The sequence below is a fragment of the Oncorhynchus tshawytscha genome, linkage group LG33, assembly GCF_018296145.1.
Source record: "Oncorhynchus tshawytscha isolate Ot180627B linkage group LG33, Otsh_v2.0, whole genome shotgun sequence".
NCBI lineage: Eukaryota > Metazoa > Chordata > Actinopteri > Salmoniformes > Salmonidae > Oncorhynchus > Oncorhynchus tshawytscha.
In genome coordinates this window covers 21,438,969-21,453,074 of record NC_056461.1, presented here as the reverse complement: position 1 = coordinate 21,453,074, position 14,106 = coordinate 21,438,969, and the positions used below count along the sequence as shown (strand labels likewise).

At 40.6% G+C, this 14,106-nt stretch overlaps 1 protein-coding gene across 1 annotated transcript in view; it reads left to right on the top strand.

Annotated features, from left to right (window-relative positions):
- Positions 1-5,158, top strand: part of LOC112230963 (atrial natriuretic peptide receptor 2) — a 45,630-nt gene extending 40,472 nt beyond the window's left edge. Inside the window, exons 18-22 of the mRNA XM_024397401.2 lie at positions 1,432-1,500; positions 1,591-1,765; positions 3,020-3,118; positions 4,124-4,215; positions 4,628-5,158. Coding sequence (XP_024253169.1) covers positions 1,432-1,500; positions 1,591-1,765; positions 3,020-3,118; positions 4,124-4,215; positions 4,628-4,690 — 498 coding nt within the window. The 3' untranslated portion in view covers positions 4,691-5,158. The remainder of the gene's footprint in view (positions 1-1,431; positions 1,501-1,590; positions 1,766-3,019; positions 3,119-4,123; positions 4,216-4,627) is intronic.
- The last annotated feature ends 8,948 nt before the right edge of the window (positions 5,159-14,106 follow it).

Sequence of the window (14,106 nt, the reverse complement as noted above, 5' to 3'; positions counted from 1 at the left end):
AATTTACAAAATAGCCTCCAACACTATACTCAGGAAATTGGATGCAGTCTATCACAGTGCCATCCATTTTGTCACCAAAGCCCAATATACTACCCACCACTGCGACCTGTATGCTCTCGTTGGCTGGTCCTCGCTTCATATTCGTCGCCAAACCCACTGGCTCCAGGTCATCTATAAGTCTTCGCTAGGTAAAGCCCCGCCTTATCTCAGCTCACTGGTCACCATAGCAGCACATGCTCCAGCAGGTATATTTCACTGGACATCCCCAAAGCTCAACTCCTCCTTTGGCCACCTTTCCTTCCAGTTCTCTGCTGCCAATGACTGGAACGAATTGCAAAAATCACTGAAGCTAGAGTCTTATCTCCCTCACCAACTTTAAGCATCAGCTGTCAGAGCAGCTTACCAATCATTGCACCTGTTCACAGCCCATCTGTAAAAAGCCCACCCAACTACCTCATCTCCATATTGTTATATATTTTTTGCTCCTTTGCACCCCAGTATCTCTACTTGCACATTCATCTTCTGCACTATCTATCACTCCAGTGTTTAATTGCTAAATTGTAATTATTTTGTCACTATGTCCTATTTATTGCCTTACCTCCCTAATCTTACTACATTTGCACACACTGTATATAGATTTTTCTATTGTGTTATTGACTGTACATTTGTTTATCCCATGTGTAACTCTGTGTTCTTTGTGTCATACTGCTTTGCTTTATCTTGGCCAGGTCGCAGTTGTAAATGAGAACTTGTTCTCAACTGGCTTACCTGGTTATATAAAGGTGAAATAAAGAATGTATAAACTAGCACTGAAATAGTTTTCTGAACCCCATTTCTCTCTCCATGAGCACACTGAATCTCCTAACTAATAGCTACTCAGGGGCATTACAATAGTGAAACAGTCGTTTGACGAATGAGAACATGAAACACTTCATATCTCTTTTTGAATAAACAGCTGATATTTTACGTAATTATTTATCTTAAAATTCTGAATCCTTTTTTTGAAAATGTGTTCCCAGTATTTAGTCTGTTGCATTGTTTTACTCATGCAAATGCATTTCTCAGTAATCTGAGGTTCTGGGAACTGGCCCAAGGCGGGGGAACAGACAGACATATTTTCATCTGACTGGAGGAACCATTGGGAGTTCATGCAGAACCACATCTCCGTCAATCACAGGGGCAAACCAAATGGAACATGCCTCATGAACGCACAAAGTGGAATTTACTATCTTTGGACACTTTATTTGAAATGGCTTTGTTTCACAAAAGTTTGCCACTAGCTAAATAAGTATTTCTGAAATAGAGACTGAGGGAGCAGAAGAGTAACGGTAATATGCTTTTAGTAGTGGTGTTTCTGAGCGTTTTAACCGTGAACAACTGTTTCTAGTTTACCTGAGTACTGTACCTAAAGTCTTTCTAAATTCTCCGTAGGTTGTGACGGTGCTGAATGATCTTTACACCTGCTTTGATGCCATCATCGATAATTTTGATGTGTACAAGGTAAGTCGGAGTAATCATGTTTTTCGTTATTTTCAACCAGTGATATAATCACCTGTTTTACCTGCTGACATGTTGTCATGTATATCTCAGGTGGAGACCATTGGTGATGCGTACATGGTGGTGTCAGGGCTTCCGGTAAGGAATGGTAAACTCCACGCAAGAGAGATCGCTGGGATGTCATTAGCCTTACTAGAACAGGTGAAAACATTCAAGATTCGACACAGACCCCAAGACCAGCTACGGCTAAGGATAGGAATCCACACAGGTATCATTTCACATGGAGTTTGGAATTATTGTTAAAATGTGTTATGCTTAACTAGTGTAGGAAGCTGGCAGTTTAAAAAAAAGAAGTTTGTGTCCAGTTGAATTAATCTGTGTCTTTGGGCACTGCCCAATCCTTCTCCCTTATCCTTGGCTTCTACATAGTTACCGCCTAAAAAACTTGAATAAATCATAAAAGTTCAATCTTTCAATACCTCCTAAATGTTATATGATCTGGCCCCTAGCCATTGTCAGTTTATTTAATTCTATGACAAATAGCTTAAATCGGGTAAGGGCAACTTTGATGGAGGTGGGGGCCACAAAAAAAATGGTACTCATGAGGGGCTGCAGTGCCTCATGGGTTTTAAAGTACATTTCCTGCAATTGTACTTGTTTTGCCATTGGGCGTGGAGAAGATATTGCAATTTTCTAACTCATTTCATGCAATTCTACATGTTTTTCCATAGGGTGGAGGAAAATGTTTGCAGTTTTTAATATGATAACTGACTACAAGTTTAGATAGCTGGCCGCTAGACTAACTTAACAATACAATTTTATTTGCTGATATGGGCTAATTATGTGATCGCTGATGCACAACCATGTTTTGAAATGGCACATTCTATTATTCTAACTCTCAACAGTAAGTTGAGACCCCTATTGAGTAAAAATGTTTAAATGATAAAACGTTTTGTTTTTATCACTATTGCAAATAGTCAACTAGCCAAGAACTCATCTGTGATTCAATTGCCCACTTACGTATCCTGTCTACTCCTGCTTCATGATCACATAGGGCTTTTGCTCAGTCATTTTTATAAACTGTTGTGAATGGTTATGACCGTTGATTACAATATCTTAGGTTTCAGGACATACTGTATTTCAGTTGAGAAATCTCTGGCAATTTCTCCATTATTGACAATATTTGAACAAGTACAGGCGTATCAGGTAAAGCTTTTCTGTTTTTTTTTGTTGTCCATTAGCTCTCGGACATTATCTCATGCAGGCAGAATGTACAGTATATTCTTATTCAAACACTTGACATGAACATCACTGATAGGTCTTTCAACAGTCTGCGTGGGAGGTGCTCAAATCCCATCATTTTTTGCATGCGTTGTTTGAGTTCAATCTAATCTTTCATGCTTTTAAGTACACTCAACTTATCATGTGAGGTTCTGGTAATGAAAGAAATGCTACTTTATCTAAATGATGGTTTTCCATGGAGTATATTTCCAGTATAATTCACTGCCTTTCTTCTGTTCAGGACCTGTCTGTGCTGGGGTGGTGGGTCTGAAAATGCCCAGATATTGTTTATTTGGAGATACTGTCAACACAGCGTCTCGGATGGAATCGAATGGAGAGGGTGAGTGTCAGATTCGGATCTCTGTTGTTCTATTTTAGTGGCTGTCAGCGCTTCTTAAATAAATAAATATTTGAACGAAATGCTGCTGCATGGAACAATGGTCACATTCTAGAATTCAATTGGGGAAAAATAAACATGTTTCAGTTGACACACTGACTACTAAGTACTCGTTATTTGTTATTTATGTGGTATTTGCTCGGATTTGGATTTTGTGGTTGTTCGTCCACCGAGTATTCCCTGTTGTATTGGTCTCATGCAATGGTGTTGTGAAAGACTGGTTCACCGTCATTATTTGTCTTAACTAAATCTGACTGATATCTTGTGTCTGAGAGTCCATGACCATCCAATTGTACAAATTGTGGACTAGCTCTTTGCACGTACGTCCCTGTAAGAAACGTAAACGTCAAGGGATGCATAAAGTAGACAGGGAATGGGATATTTATAGTCACAAAGCAACAGACAGGATGGAGGTTGTCATCGTAGTTTAAGAGTGATTATCTGGACTGGTATTACTGGCAGCTGTTCTTAACTGGTGTGGTGGTAGGGAGCCACTGTGTTGTGCCAGCCAGGAGGTTTTGTGAGTGAATCATCACGTTATTGATTAACCCACTCCCTTCCTGCCCATTTCCTGCTGTGTGCTTTCACGTCCATTGATAAATAGTTAATAACACTTATACCCATGTCACATCCGTAGTGATAAAACTGTATACCATCAAATATCCTATAGTGGTAGGAATCACCTCTGGGACTGCACTGTCCACAGTTGTTTCTAGGCACTATATCCATAGCACCAGGAAGGAATTTCATTGTTCTTTTCTACTTTTGACCACCTAACATAGACAGATCTACTTGGTTAACGTACAGTATGCGTGTCTATTATGATTGTTATTGTCTGCCCCAGTGCATATGGCAGAGGGTAAATGCTTGCATGTAATGCAACTGGGTGTCACTCCCTGCAAAACACTCACTGTGATGTGTCTCTTGTCTCATTGATGTGTTTCACAGCCTTGAGGATCCACCTTTCCTCAGCCACCAAAGAAGTGCTGGATGAGTTTGGCTATTTTGATCTCCAGTTAAGAGGAGACGTGGAAATGAAGGTGAGGCCACGAAGAGGAATGAATGTGTTGTCAGCGTTATCTTTAATGGCTTCACGTATTGAGTATTGTTTAATAGACAAAGGAATATGAAAGAATGGTAAATGTGGTCTTGTGATTCCCATCCTGTTTATTCTATCTCTTGGTGGAAGAATGCATTGCATGTCAGTAGATGTGGAGCTCTGGGCCTCTCAGATTACGAGTGTCGTGAAGAAAAGATGTCCGTGCTCTCCTGTCAAAATGAAAGAGAACCATAATATCTGGTTATGTGGAGTAGTAATACTCTCTAGGGATGTCAGATGGGTTCTAACAGGACCTGCAGATGTCAGGGTCACCCTTTAAGGAAGAGAAGCCCTTTTGTGTAGCCATCACTCGTCTCCATTGATGACACCTATTGATTTCTGTGTTTTTCCAGGGCAAAGGCAAAATGAGAACCTATTGGCTTCAGGGGGAGAAGACTGACGTGTACGTTATTTGAGAGGCGCTGCTGTACTCACATTGGAGCCAAACACACAGGAGGCCACACAGTGGCACAGCCAGCCACTGCTTTATTTGTTTTAGAATAAGTCCTAAAGGTGATACCCTCCTAAAGTACGAAAAGAAGGGATGTTTAATGGTATGTTTAATACCTGTGTACGGTAACTGCAAAAAGTTGTAAAGATGTTTTGTATGAAGAATCTTTCTGTCCTGAGAGTGAGTACTTTTCGATGATGATGAATTCATATTTTTTTGTGCTTTATATCAAGATTTGTATAATGTGTTTGGAAGTCAATGATGTATTAATAGTCCATACAGCGTTCATAACAGATGGGCACAGTGTAATGATCAATGTCAATGCAGAGGTTAGAGTTCCACAGAGATGTCATACAGTACAAGATGATATATGTATATATGTACATCCAAGATATTGTAAGATATTTTGTTCAATAAACGGAGTAAAACACAACAAATCATTGTTCAGAGAATATTATTTATGGTTTAACCTAGTGTGTTTTCATAGTCCTGTGTGGGTCTGTGCACTGCACTGTTAATGTCCTTTTGATCAAAACAATAACACTTTGAAGTGTCATGATTGACGGTATAAGGGGGACATTCCTTGTAGCCAGCTAATTACTTATTTCTGGCTGCATGTCAGAACTTTTAGAACTGGGCCAAATTCCCCTGATAATGCTTAACCAAATATTTTCTTTTAGATTTAACTCCTACTGAATTAAGTTTCCTTATGCCGTCCTCTAAAAATGTAAGAACTTTCTTGAATGATTTGTCTTTTTTAAGAATGAAAGTGTATGCTATTGAAGTTGAAGGGAAATCCAACCAATTGTATGCACACAGCATAACCTGTTGGGAATCTTGAACGGGCCCATCTGTTGAAATTGCTATGGTACCTTAGAGAGCCTGAATTGTAATTTTAGCGTACCACTTTAATATATTGCATTTCACAAATGAATTAACAGAAGTTCTGCCAAGCTAATTAGTGTTAAATTTTTCTTTATTTTATTCAACCAAAGGCCCATGATACAATCATCCATAGCCTAGTATTTGCATTGTCTGACAGTGTTACAAACCTAAAGGATAAATCCTGTCTTTTCACATTGCAACGTTGTCAAAACCTGCACATTAAAAACACGTACAATGCACTTTTGCATGTCAAAGATGAGAAGAAGCTCATTCAAAAGCAACAGTTAATCAAGAAATGACAGCCAATATCAGGGGGTGCAGGATGCAATTGTGTTAAGCTGCAATGACATCACCAGTCCATTATCACCTGTGGCATGGCATCATGTGTGTCTCTTCATCTCTGCGGGGAACAGCTTCCCTCTGGGCCTGAGTCGTAATTACCGGCCACCCACTCCCCTCAGCTCTACTGTCACACTGAATGTGCCCGTTAGCAAGGCGCACAATGAAGTGAGGAGGTGGTGGGTCCCTTAACAGTACTAAATGTTCAGCCGCTCCAATTCACTTATCAACCAAGTAACAGTGTCTCATAAGACTATAATCACTTATGTTTCCCTTTCAGGGTGTGTACAATTTGCTAGTCTGTACGTGTGTGCGTATAAATGTACAATTTATTTGCCATAGACTGACTTTTACTGTAGAATTAATTAAGGATAAATGTTACCTATTGTTGAGTCAACAAGGGCTCCTGGTTTAATCTTTTTGAAGCGAGGGAGAAGAATTTCACTAGCATTTTTTTATGCTGCTTGGGAGGATAGACAACAACAACTTAGAAGTGAGCTTTTGATGGGGAATGCACTGACTGAATTTGCACTGCAGGTATGTTCACAATTGGTCCCTGACAAAAGCTTCCACATCCATTTTAAGCAGAGCAGTATTCCCTTTCACAGGGGAATACAGTGATGTAAGTACTGTAATACATCATTTATAAACCTAAACAGAGGTACATTTATGGATAGATCAACATATATTATTAATCTAACCAAGGGGAAAATGAGTAGTCACTTTTACTCAAAGAAGGGAATATTTACATAATCACATTTAATTGAAATTAGGTGGCAATATATTTCACTTGGCAGTAAGTAGCTAAATGGCATCTGTTTCAGACACCAATTGTTTCCCCATCTAATCCCATGAGGTACTGAAATGTTTGGGAAAAAAGCTGCATAAATGTAGTCTAAAATTACTTGTTGCCATAGCTACCTCCTCCTAATCTCTGCTGAAAGGGAGAGGAGAGAGTAACACCATGTAAAATTGTCCTCTGATCAACAGAACACGTATTTGAATCGAGCCCTGCTCTCTGATGTAAGGTGGCTGCATGAACATCAGTATGTCTGACATCGGTACAGTGGAGGCTTCTGTGTGCCTCTCTTGTTCCTAAAGGTGGATAAACAGTTTCCTCGTCTAAGAAAATGTCTGGCTTCTGTCATTTGTCGAAGGTCAATAGCCAGATCCATTTTTGCCTAGCGCAGGAGAAAGAGGAAAATGTTGCTTTCTGTTATTCAGCAGTGCTCAATTGTGGTAATTTGGGGTTGCAAAATGAGACCGCATAAGTGGAGAAAAAATAACCTACAAGCAAAAATAACAGCAAGAACAAACATGCTGATAATTGTATTGATACAAAGCCCTGGTATGAATAAAAAGATAACAACTGTAATTCAACAAGGAGATAATAACCCTGGGATATAGTCACAATCCAATGCCTTTCATCTGTCTAGTTGTGTTAAATCATGTGCAGAACTTACACAAATCATAAGAACATGATTAAGCATTATTACGGCTTTCAATTAAATTGCGATCTAGAATGTATTCTCACTAATGTTTTATTGTATTGTATCTACATAATTGCTTGGCTATGGAACCACTGCAGTGGAGCAAATGCTTGATGAACAAAAGTTATACCATATGTGGTACAGAGACTTGACATAATTTGTCTTATATAGCATAGTGGAAACAATTTAATATCACTGTTCATAAAATGCATGATATGTCCAATGCTCGCAACAAGTACAGTTGAAGTCAGAAGTTTACATATACTTAGGTTGGCGTCATTAAAACTCATTTGTCAACCACTCCACAAATTTCTTGTTGACAAACTATAGTTTTGTGCATGACACAAGTAATTTTTCCAACAATTGTTTACAGACAGATTATTTCACTTATAATTTCACAATTTCAATGGGTCAGAAGTTTACATACACTAAGTTGACTGTGCCTTTAAACAACTTGGAAAATTCCAGAAAATGGTGTCATGGCTGATAGGCTAATTGACATAATTTGAGTCAATTGGAGGTGTACCTGTGGATGTATTTCAAGGCCTATCTTCAAACTCAGTGCCTCTTTGCTTGACATCATGGGAAAATTTAAAAAATCAGCCAAGACCTCAGAAAAAGAATTGTAGACCTCCACAAGTCTGATTCATCCTTGGAAGCAATTTCCAAACGCCTGAAGGTACCACATTCATCTGTACAAACAATAGTACGCAAGTATAAACACCATGGGACCACGCAGCCGCCATACCGCTCAGGAAGGAGACACCTTCTGTCTCCTAGAGATGAAGGTACTTTGGTGCGAAAAGTGCAAATCAATCCCAGAACAACAGCAAAGGACCTTGTGAAGATGCTGGAGGAAACAGGTACAAAGTATCTATATCCACAGTAAAACGAGTCCGATATCGACATAACCTGAAAGGCCGCTCAGCAAGGAAGAAGCCACTGCAACAAAACTGCCATAAAAAAGCCAGACTACGGTTTGCAACTGCACATGGGGACAAAGATTGTACTTTTTCGAGAAATGTCCTCTGGTCTGATGAAACAAAAATAGAACTGTTTGGCCATAATGACCATTGTTATGTTTGGAGGAAAAAGCTTGCAAGCTGAAGAACACCATCCCAACCGTGAAGCACGGGGGTGGAAGCATCATGTTGTGGGGGTGCTTTTCTGCAGGAGGGACTGGTGCACTTCACAAAATAGATGGCATCATGAGGTAGGAAAATTCTGTGGCTATATTAAAGCAACATCTCAAGATATCAGTCAGGAAGTTAAAGCTTGGTCGCAAATGGGTCTTCCAAATGGACAATGACCCCAAGCATACTTCCACAGTTGTGGCAAAATGACTTATGGACAACAAAGCCAAGGTATTGGGGTGGCCATCACAAAGCCCTGACCTCAACCCTATAGAAAATTTGTGGGCAGAACTGAAAAAGCGTGTGCGAGCAAGGAGGCCTTACAACCCTGACTCAGTTACACCAGCTCTGTCAGGAGGAATGGGACAAAATTCACCCAACTTATTGGGGGAGGCTTGTGGAAGGCTACCCGAAACATTTGACCCAAGTTAAACAATTTAAAGACAATGCTACCAAATACTAATTGAGTGTATGTAAACTTCTGACCCACTGGGAATGTGATGAAAGAAATAAAAGCTGAAATAAATCATTCTCTCTACTATTATTCTGACATTTCACATTCTTAAAATAAAGTAGTGATCCTAACTGACCTAAGACAGGGACTTTTTACTAGGATTAAATGTTAAATTGTGAAAAACTGAGTTTAAATGTATTTGGCTAAGGTGTATGTAAACTTCCGACTTCAACTGTACATTTTCAGGTGTGTACAGCATATGCTCGTCATCCATGCGTTCACTGATAGGAGTACTGAGTATTTCTGGTACTCACCACTGTCACACCCTGAGACATGGGAAAAACACAGTACGTGACATACTGTAAGTGACATTTTCTTGCTTTTATTTCAAAATAGCTTTTGTGTAGACCAGAGCCATGTATTTAGAGAGGTTTCTGCATTATGATGCATTTACATGACACTACAACATTCTCTGGCAGCCATGTTAGCTCCCCATTAACATTACAAGAAGAATATTTAAACAGTGCTATGTAATTAAATGTCTAGAACTACAAAATTTGAAAAGTTGGCTCTAAATATATGGGTCTGGTGTAGACTGAGTACTATCAGACAATGTATGCTATTTTTACAGTATCTTCTGCCTCTTTTAAAGGCTTAAATGAACTGGGTCAAAGTGGATGAGATGCAGCATCTCATTCAGAATTGGACAATACCCTGTACCAGCTGTGCTCTTTGAACACTATTGGCAGAATCTACTAAGATGTATTTTTGAAGGTCTTCTTGAGACCAAATTCAAAATCGAGGCTTGTAAATAGTAATCAAATATGACACCAAAATGACAAACATATGCAAAATGATTTTCATTGGTTCATATCTTACATATCAACAGACATCAAATATTACAATTCAAGAGCCAAGTGTGCAATAATATTTAGATGGTTTTATTGCGATAATATAAGACAGATTGTGCAGCAGAGATTAAATACAGGGGTAGGAGTGGGTCACACAGAGTATGAACCTAATAGTATGAACCGAATAAGGCTATGGTCCTCTAACCTTGATAAGGTAAATAAAATGCTTTTGAAAATGTTTGCTTTAGTAACAGGCTCATGTAATGTCTTACTGAGGTCTGGGTAAGTGGGAACTCTCTTAAATACATTTGTTGTATTCTCTTTTTATAAGAGGAAGAGCGGGATAACAAATGCTTTCACAAAAGCAGAGAGACCACTAACATTACACCAGATACAGTACTGTCAGTACAGTCACACCAGATACAGTACTGTCTAGTTTTCTGATCCACGCAACTACCTTTTTTTTAAGGTATCTGTGATCAACAGATGCATATCTGTATTCCCAGTCATGTGAAATCCATAGATCAGGGCCTAATTTATTTATTTTAATATACTGATTTCCTTATATGAATTGTAACTCAGTCAAATCATTGAAATTGTTGTATGTTGCGTTTATATTTTTGTTCAGTATAAATGGAGGTGTAATGGAATAATCAGACCAACCTGTGTGTGCTGATGATTCTCACTCCAAAAAGTAACTGCCTGATCGCCTTTGTAGTCATGCTCCTAATCACAGCAAACAAAGAATGCATTAGAAATGAAGTCTGTTGAAGTTTGAGTTGAATACTACTGATGTAAGTTTACAGTACATATACAAGAGACAGGAAGACAGTTAGCTTGTCCCAAAACAATGTGTCTCACAAAGAGGGGTATTTTGTAATCATGCTCATAGAAAATCATTGATCTAGTAAGTAGACCTTTAGAGGTGAAGGGAGGGAAGGCTGAAAACCTTTGACTTTGTAGTCCTCTTCGGTGGTGGAGCAGAGCTGTGTTTCGGGAGGCTCGTGGTTGAAATCCGCATGTGTCCACTCACTGTGAGATAGAGGAGGAGAACCATATCAGCATGAGAACCTACAGCAACTTGCTTATCAATCTCTGGTGCTCTGACATTGTTTTTCCACAGTTTTAATTATTGCTGAACAACTTAAGATGTCTATTTTTTACATCTATCAGTAGATGCAGTGCTGTGTGTAAGGTCTATGTAGTGATATGAGAAAAATGAGAGTTATGCTTAGGCCTGCATGATTAGTGCATGAATAAGCATAGTAATACATGCATTACATTGTTCTACTGTTCCAGTTATTCTACATGATTCATTTAGCGAAATGCCGGTACAGGGACAAGGTGGAGTCGCAATTCAATGGCTCAGACACGAGACGTATGTGGCAGGCTCTACAGGAAATCACGGACTACGAAAACAAAAACAGCCACGTCACGGACACCGACGTCACGCTTCCAGACAAACTAAACACCTTCTTTGCCCGCTTTGAGGATAATACAGTGCTGCCATCGCAGCTGGCTAACAAAGACTGCATTCCCCCTTCTCCTTCTCTGTGGCTGAAGTGAGTAAACCATTTAAACCTGTTAACCCTCGCAAGGCTGCTGGCCCAGACGGCATCCCTAACCGTGTCCTCAGAGCATGCACAGACCAGCTGGCTGGTGTGTTTACGGACATATTCAATCAATCCTTATCCCAGTCTGCTGTGCCCACATGCTTCAAGATAGCTACCATTGTTCCTGTACCTAAGGCAAAGATAAGTGAAAAAATGTCTACCACCCCGTAGCACTCACTTCTGTGATCATGAAGTGCTTTGAGAGGCTAGTGAAGGATCATATCACCGCCACCTTACCGGCCACCCTAGACCCACTTCAGTTTGCATATCGCCCAACAGGTCCACAGATGACGCAATAGCCATCACACCGCATACTGCCCTATCCCATCTGAACAATGTTCATTGACGACAACTCAGCATTCAACACCATAGTACCCTCCAAGTTCATCATCAAGCTGGAGGCCCTGGGACTCTTCCCCGCCCTGTGCAACTGGGTCCTGGACTTTCTGACGGGCCGTCCCCAGGTGGTGAAGGTAGGAAACAACATCTCCGCTTCGCTGACCCTCAACACTGGGGCCCCACAAGGGTGTGTGCTCAGCCCTCTCCTGTACTCCCTGTTCACCCACGACTGTGTGGCCATGCACGCCTCCAACTCGATCATCAAGTTTGCAGACGACAGAACAGTAGTGGGCTTGATCACCAACAACAACAAGACAGTCTACAGGGAGGAGGTGAGGGCACTCGGAGTGTGGTGTCAGGAAAACAACCTCTCACTCAATGTCAACAAAACAAAGGAGATGATCGTGGACCTCAGGAAACAGCAGAGGGAGCAGCCCCCTATCCACATCGAAGGGACAGCAGTAGAGAAGATGGAAAGTTTTAAGTTCTTCGGCATACACATCACAGACAAACTGAAATGGTCCACCCACACAGACAGTGTGGTGAAGAAGATGCAACAGCGCCTCTTCAACCTCAGGAGGCTGAAGAAATGTGGCTTGTCACCCAAAACCCTGACAAACTTTTACAGATGCACAATCGAGAGCATCCTGTCGGGCTGTATCACAGCCTGGTACGGCAGCTGCACCGCCGTCAACTGCAAGGCTCTCCAGAGGGTGGTGTGGTCTGCACAACGCATCACCAGGTGCATCCTGTTTCCATTGAACATCCTTGAAATGTTTCTACAACATGATTGGAGTCCAATTGTGGTAAATTCCATAGATTGGACATGATTTAGAAAGGCACACACCTGTCTATATAAGGTCCCACAGCAAAAACCAAGCCATGAGGCCAAAGGAATTGTCCGTAGAGCTCCGAGACAGGATTGTGTAGAGGCACAGATCTGGAGAAGGGTACCAAAAAAATGTCTGCAGCATTGAAGGTGCTAGGAACACAGTGACCTCCATCATTCTTAAATGGAAGAAGTTTGGAACCACCAAGACCCTTCCTAAAGCTGGACGTCTGGCCAAACTGAGCAATCGAGGGAGAAGGGCCTTGGTCAGGGAGGTGAACAAGAACCTGATGGTCACACTGACAGAGCTCCGGAGTTCCTCTGTGGAAATGGGAGAACCTTCCAGAAGGACAACCATCTCTGCAGCACCCAGACGGAAGCTACTCCTCAGTAAAAGGCACATGACAGCCAGCTTGGAGTTTGCCAAAAGGCACCCAAAGGACTCTCAGACCATGAGAAACAAGATTCTCTGATCAGATGAAATCGAGATTGAACTCTTTGGCCTGAATGCCAAGCGTCACGTTGGGAGGAAACCTGGCACCATCCCTACGGTGAAGCATGGTGGTGGCAGCATCATGCTATGGGGATGTTTTTCAGGGAATGGGAGACTAGTCAGGATCGAGGGAAAGATAAACGGAGCAGAGAGATCCTTGATGAAAACCTGCTCCAGAGTATGGCACTGCATGTTGACATTTACTTATACTTTTTCCCTACGGAGGACGATTGCCACTGAAAACAACAGTGCCATACTCTCCAATTATGACTAATGCTACTTATTCAAATGTATCTTGTTTTTGTCATAACAAACTAGTCAGAGACTTGTTTTGTTTTTCACATATAACTTTGAGCATTCAGTAAAAGTCTGGTTCAGTGACTGTGGTTTTGTACGGCACAGGTCTTACCTCCCTTTCCCTTTTTTTTAAACGCACTTGTTGGGGATGTTAACCAAATGGTTGGGGATATATTCTATTAACCACAGTACACTTCAAATAAATGTTCAATCAGATCATAAAGTCTAATGAAAAAGCATAACGTTTTCATAGAACTGTGAAACTAACCAAGACTTGTGAATTACACCACTTTCCTCCTACCAGTTCTGCTCAAGAAATGGAATGAGCAATGTCGTGTCACGTCTCGAGCAAGTCACATCCTAAATTTGTTTTTATTTCAAAGCGTTATGATAACTGTTATGAAATAAAACTTGTATAAATTAGGCCTACTTTATTTACTCGATTAGATATTTTTTCAGAAGATCTCCCCTGAGGCCTGAACAAATAAAACATAGAAAACCATTTAAGATGTGAAAACATCACAGTTAGGAAGATGAGCAACACACCAACTCCAAGACTTGGCCTCTATTGGTTGACCTAACTATAGTTAGGCTACTCAGGAAGATGTCATGCTTGTTTGTTTTTCATTACAAAAATTACAGACAAACAACATGAAAA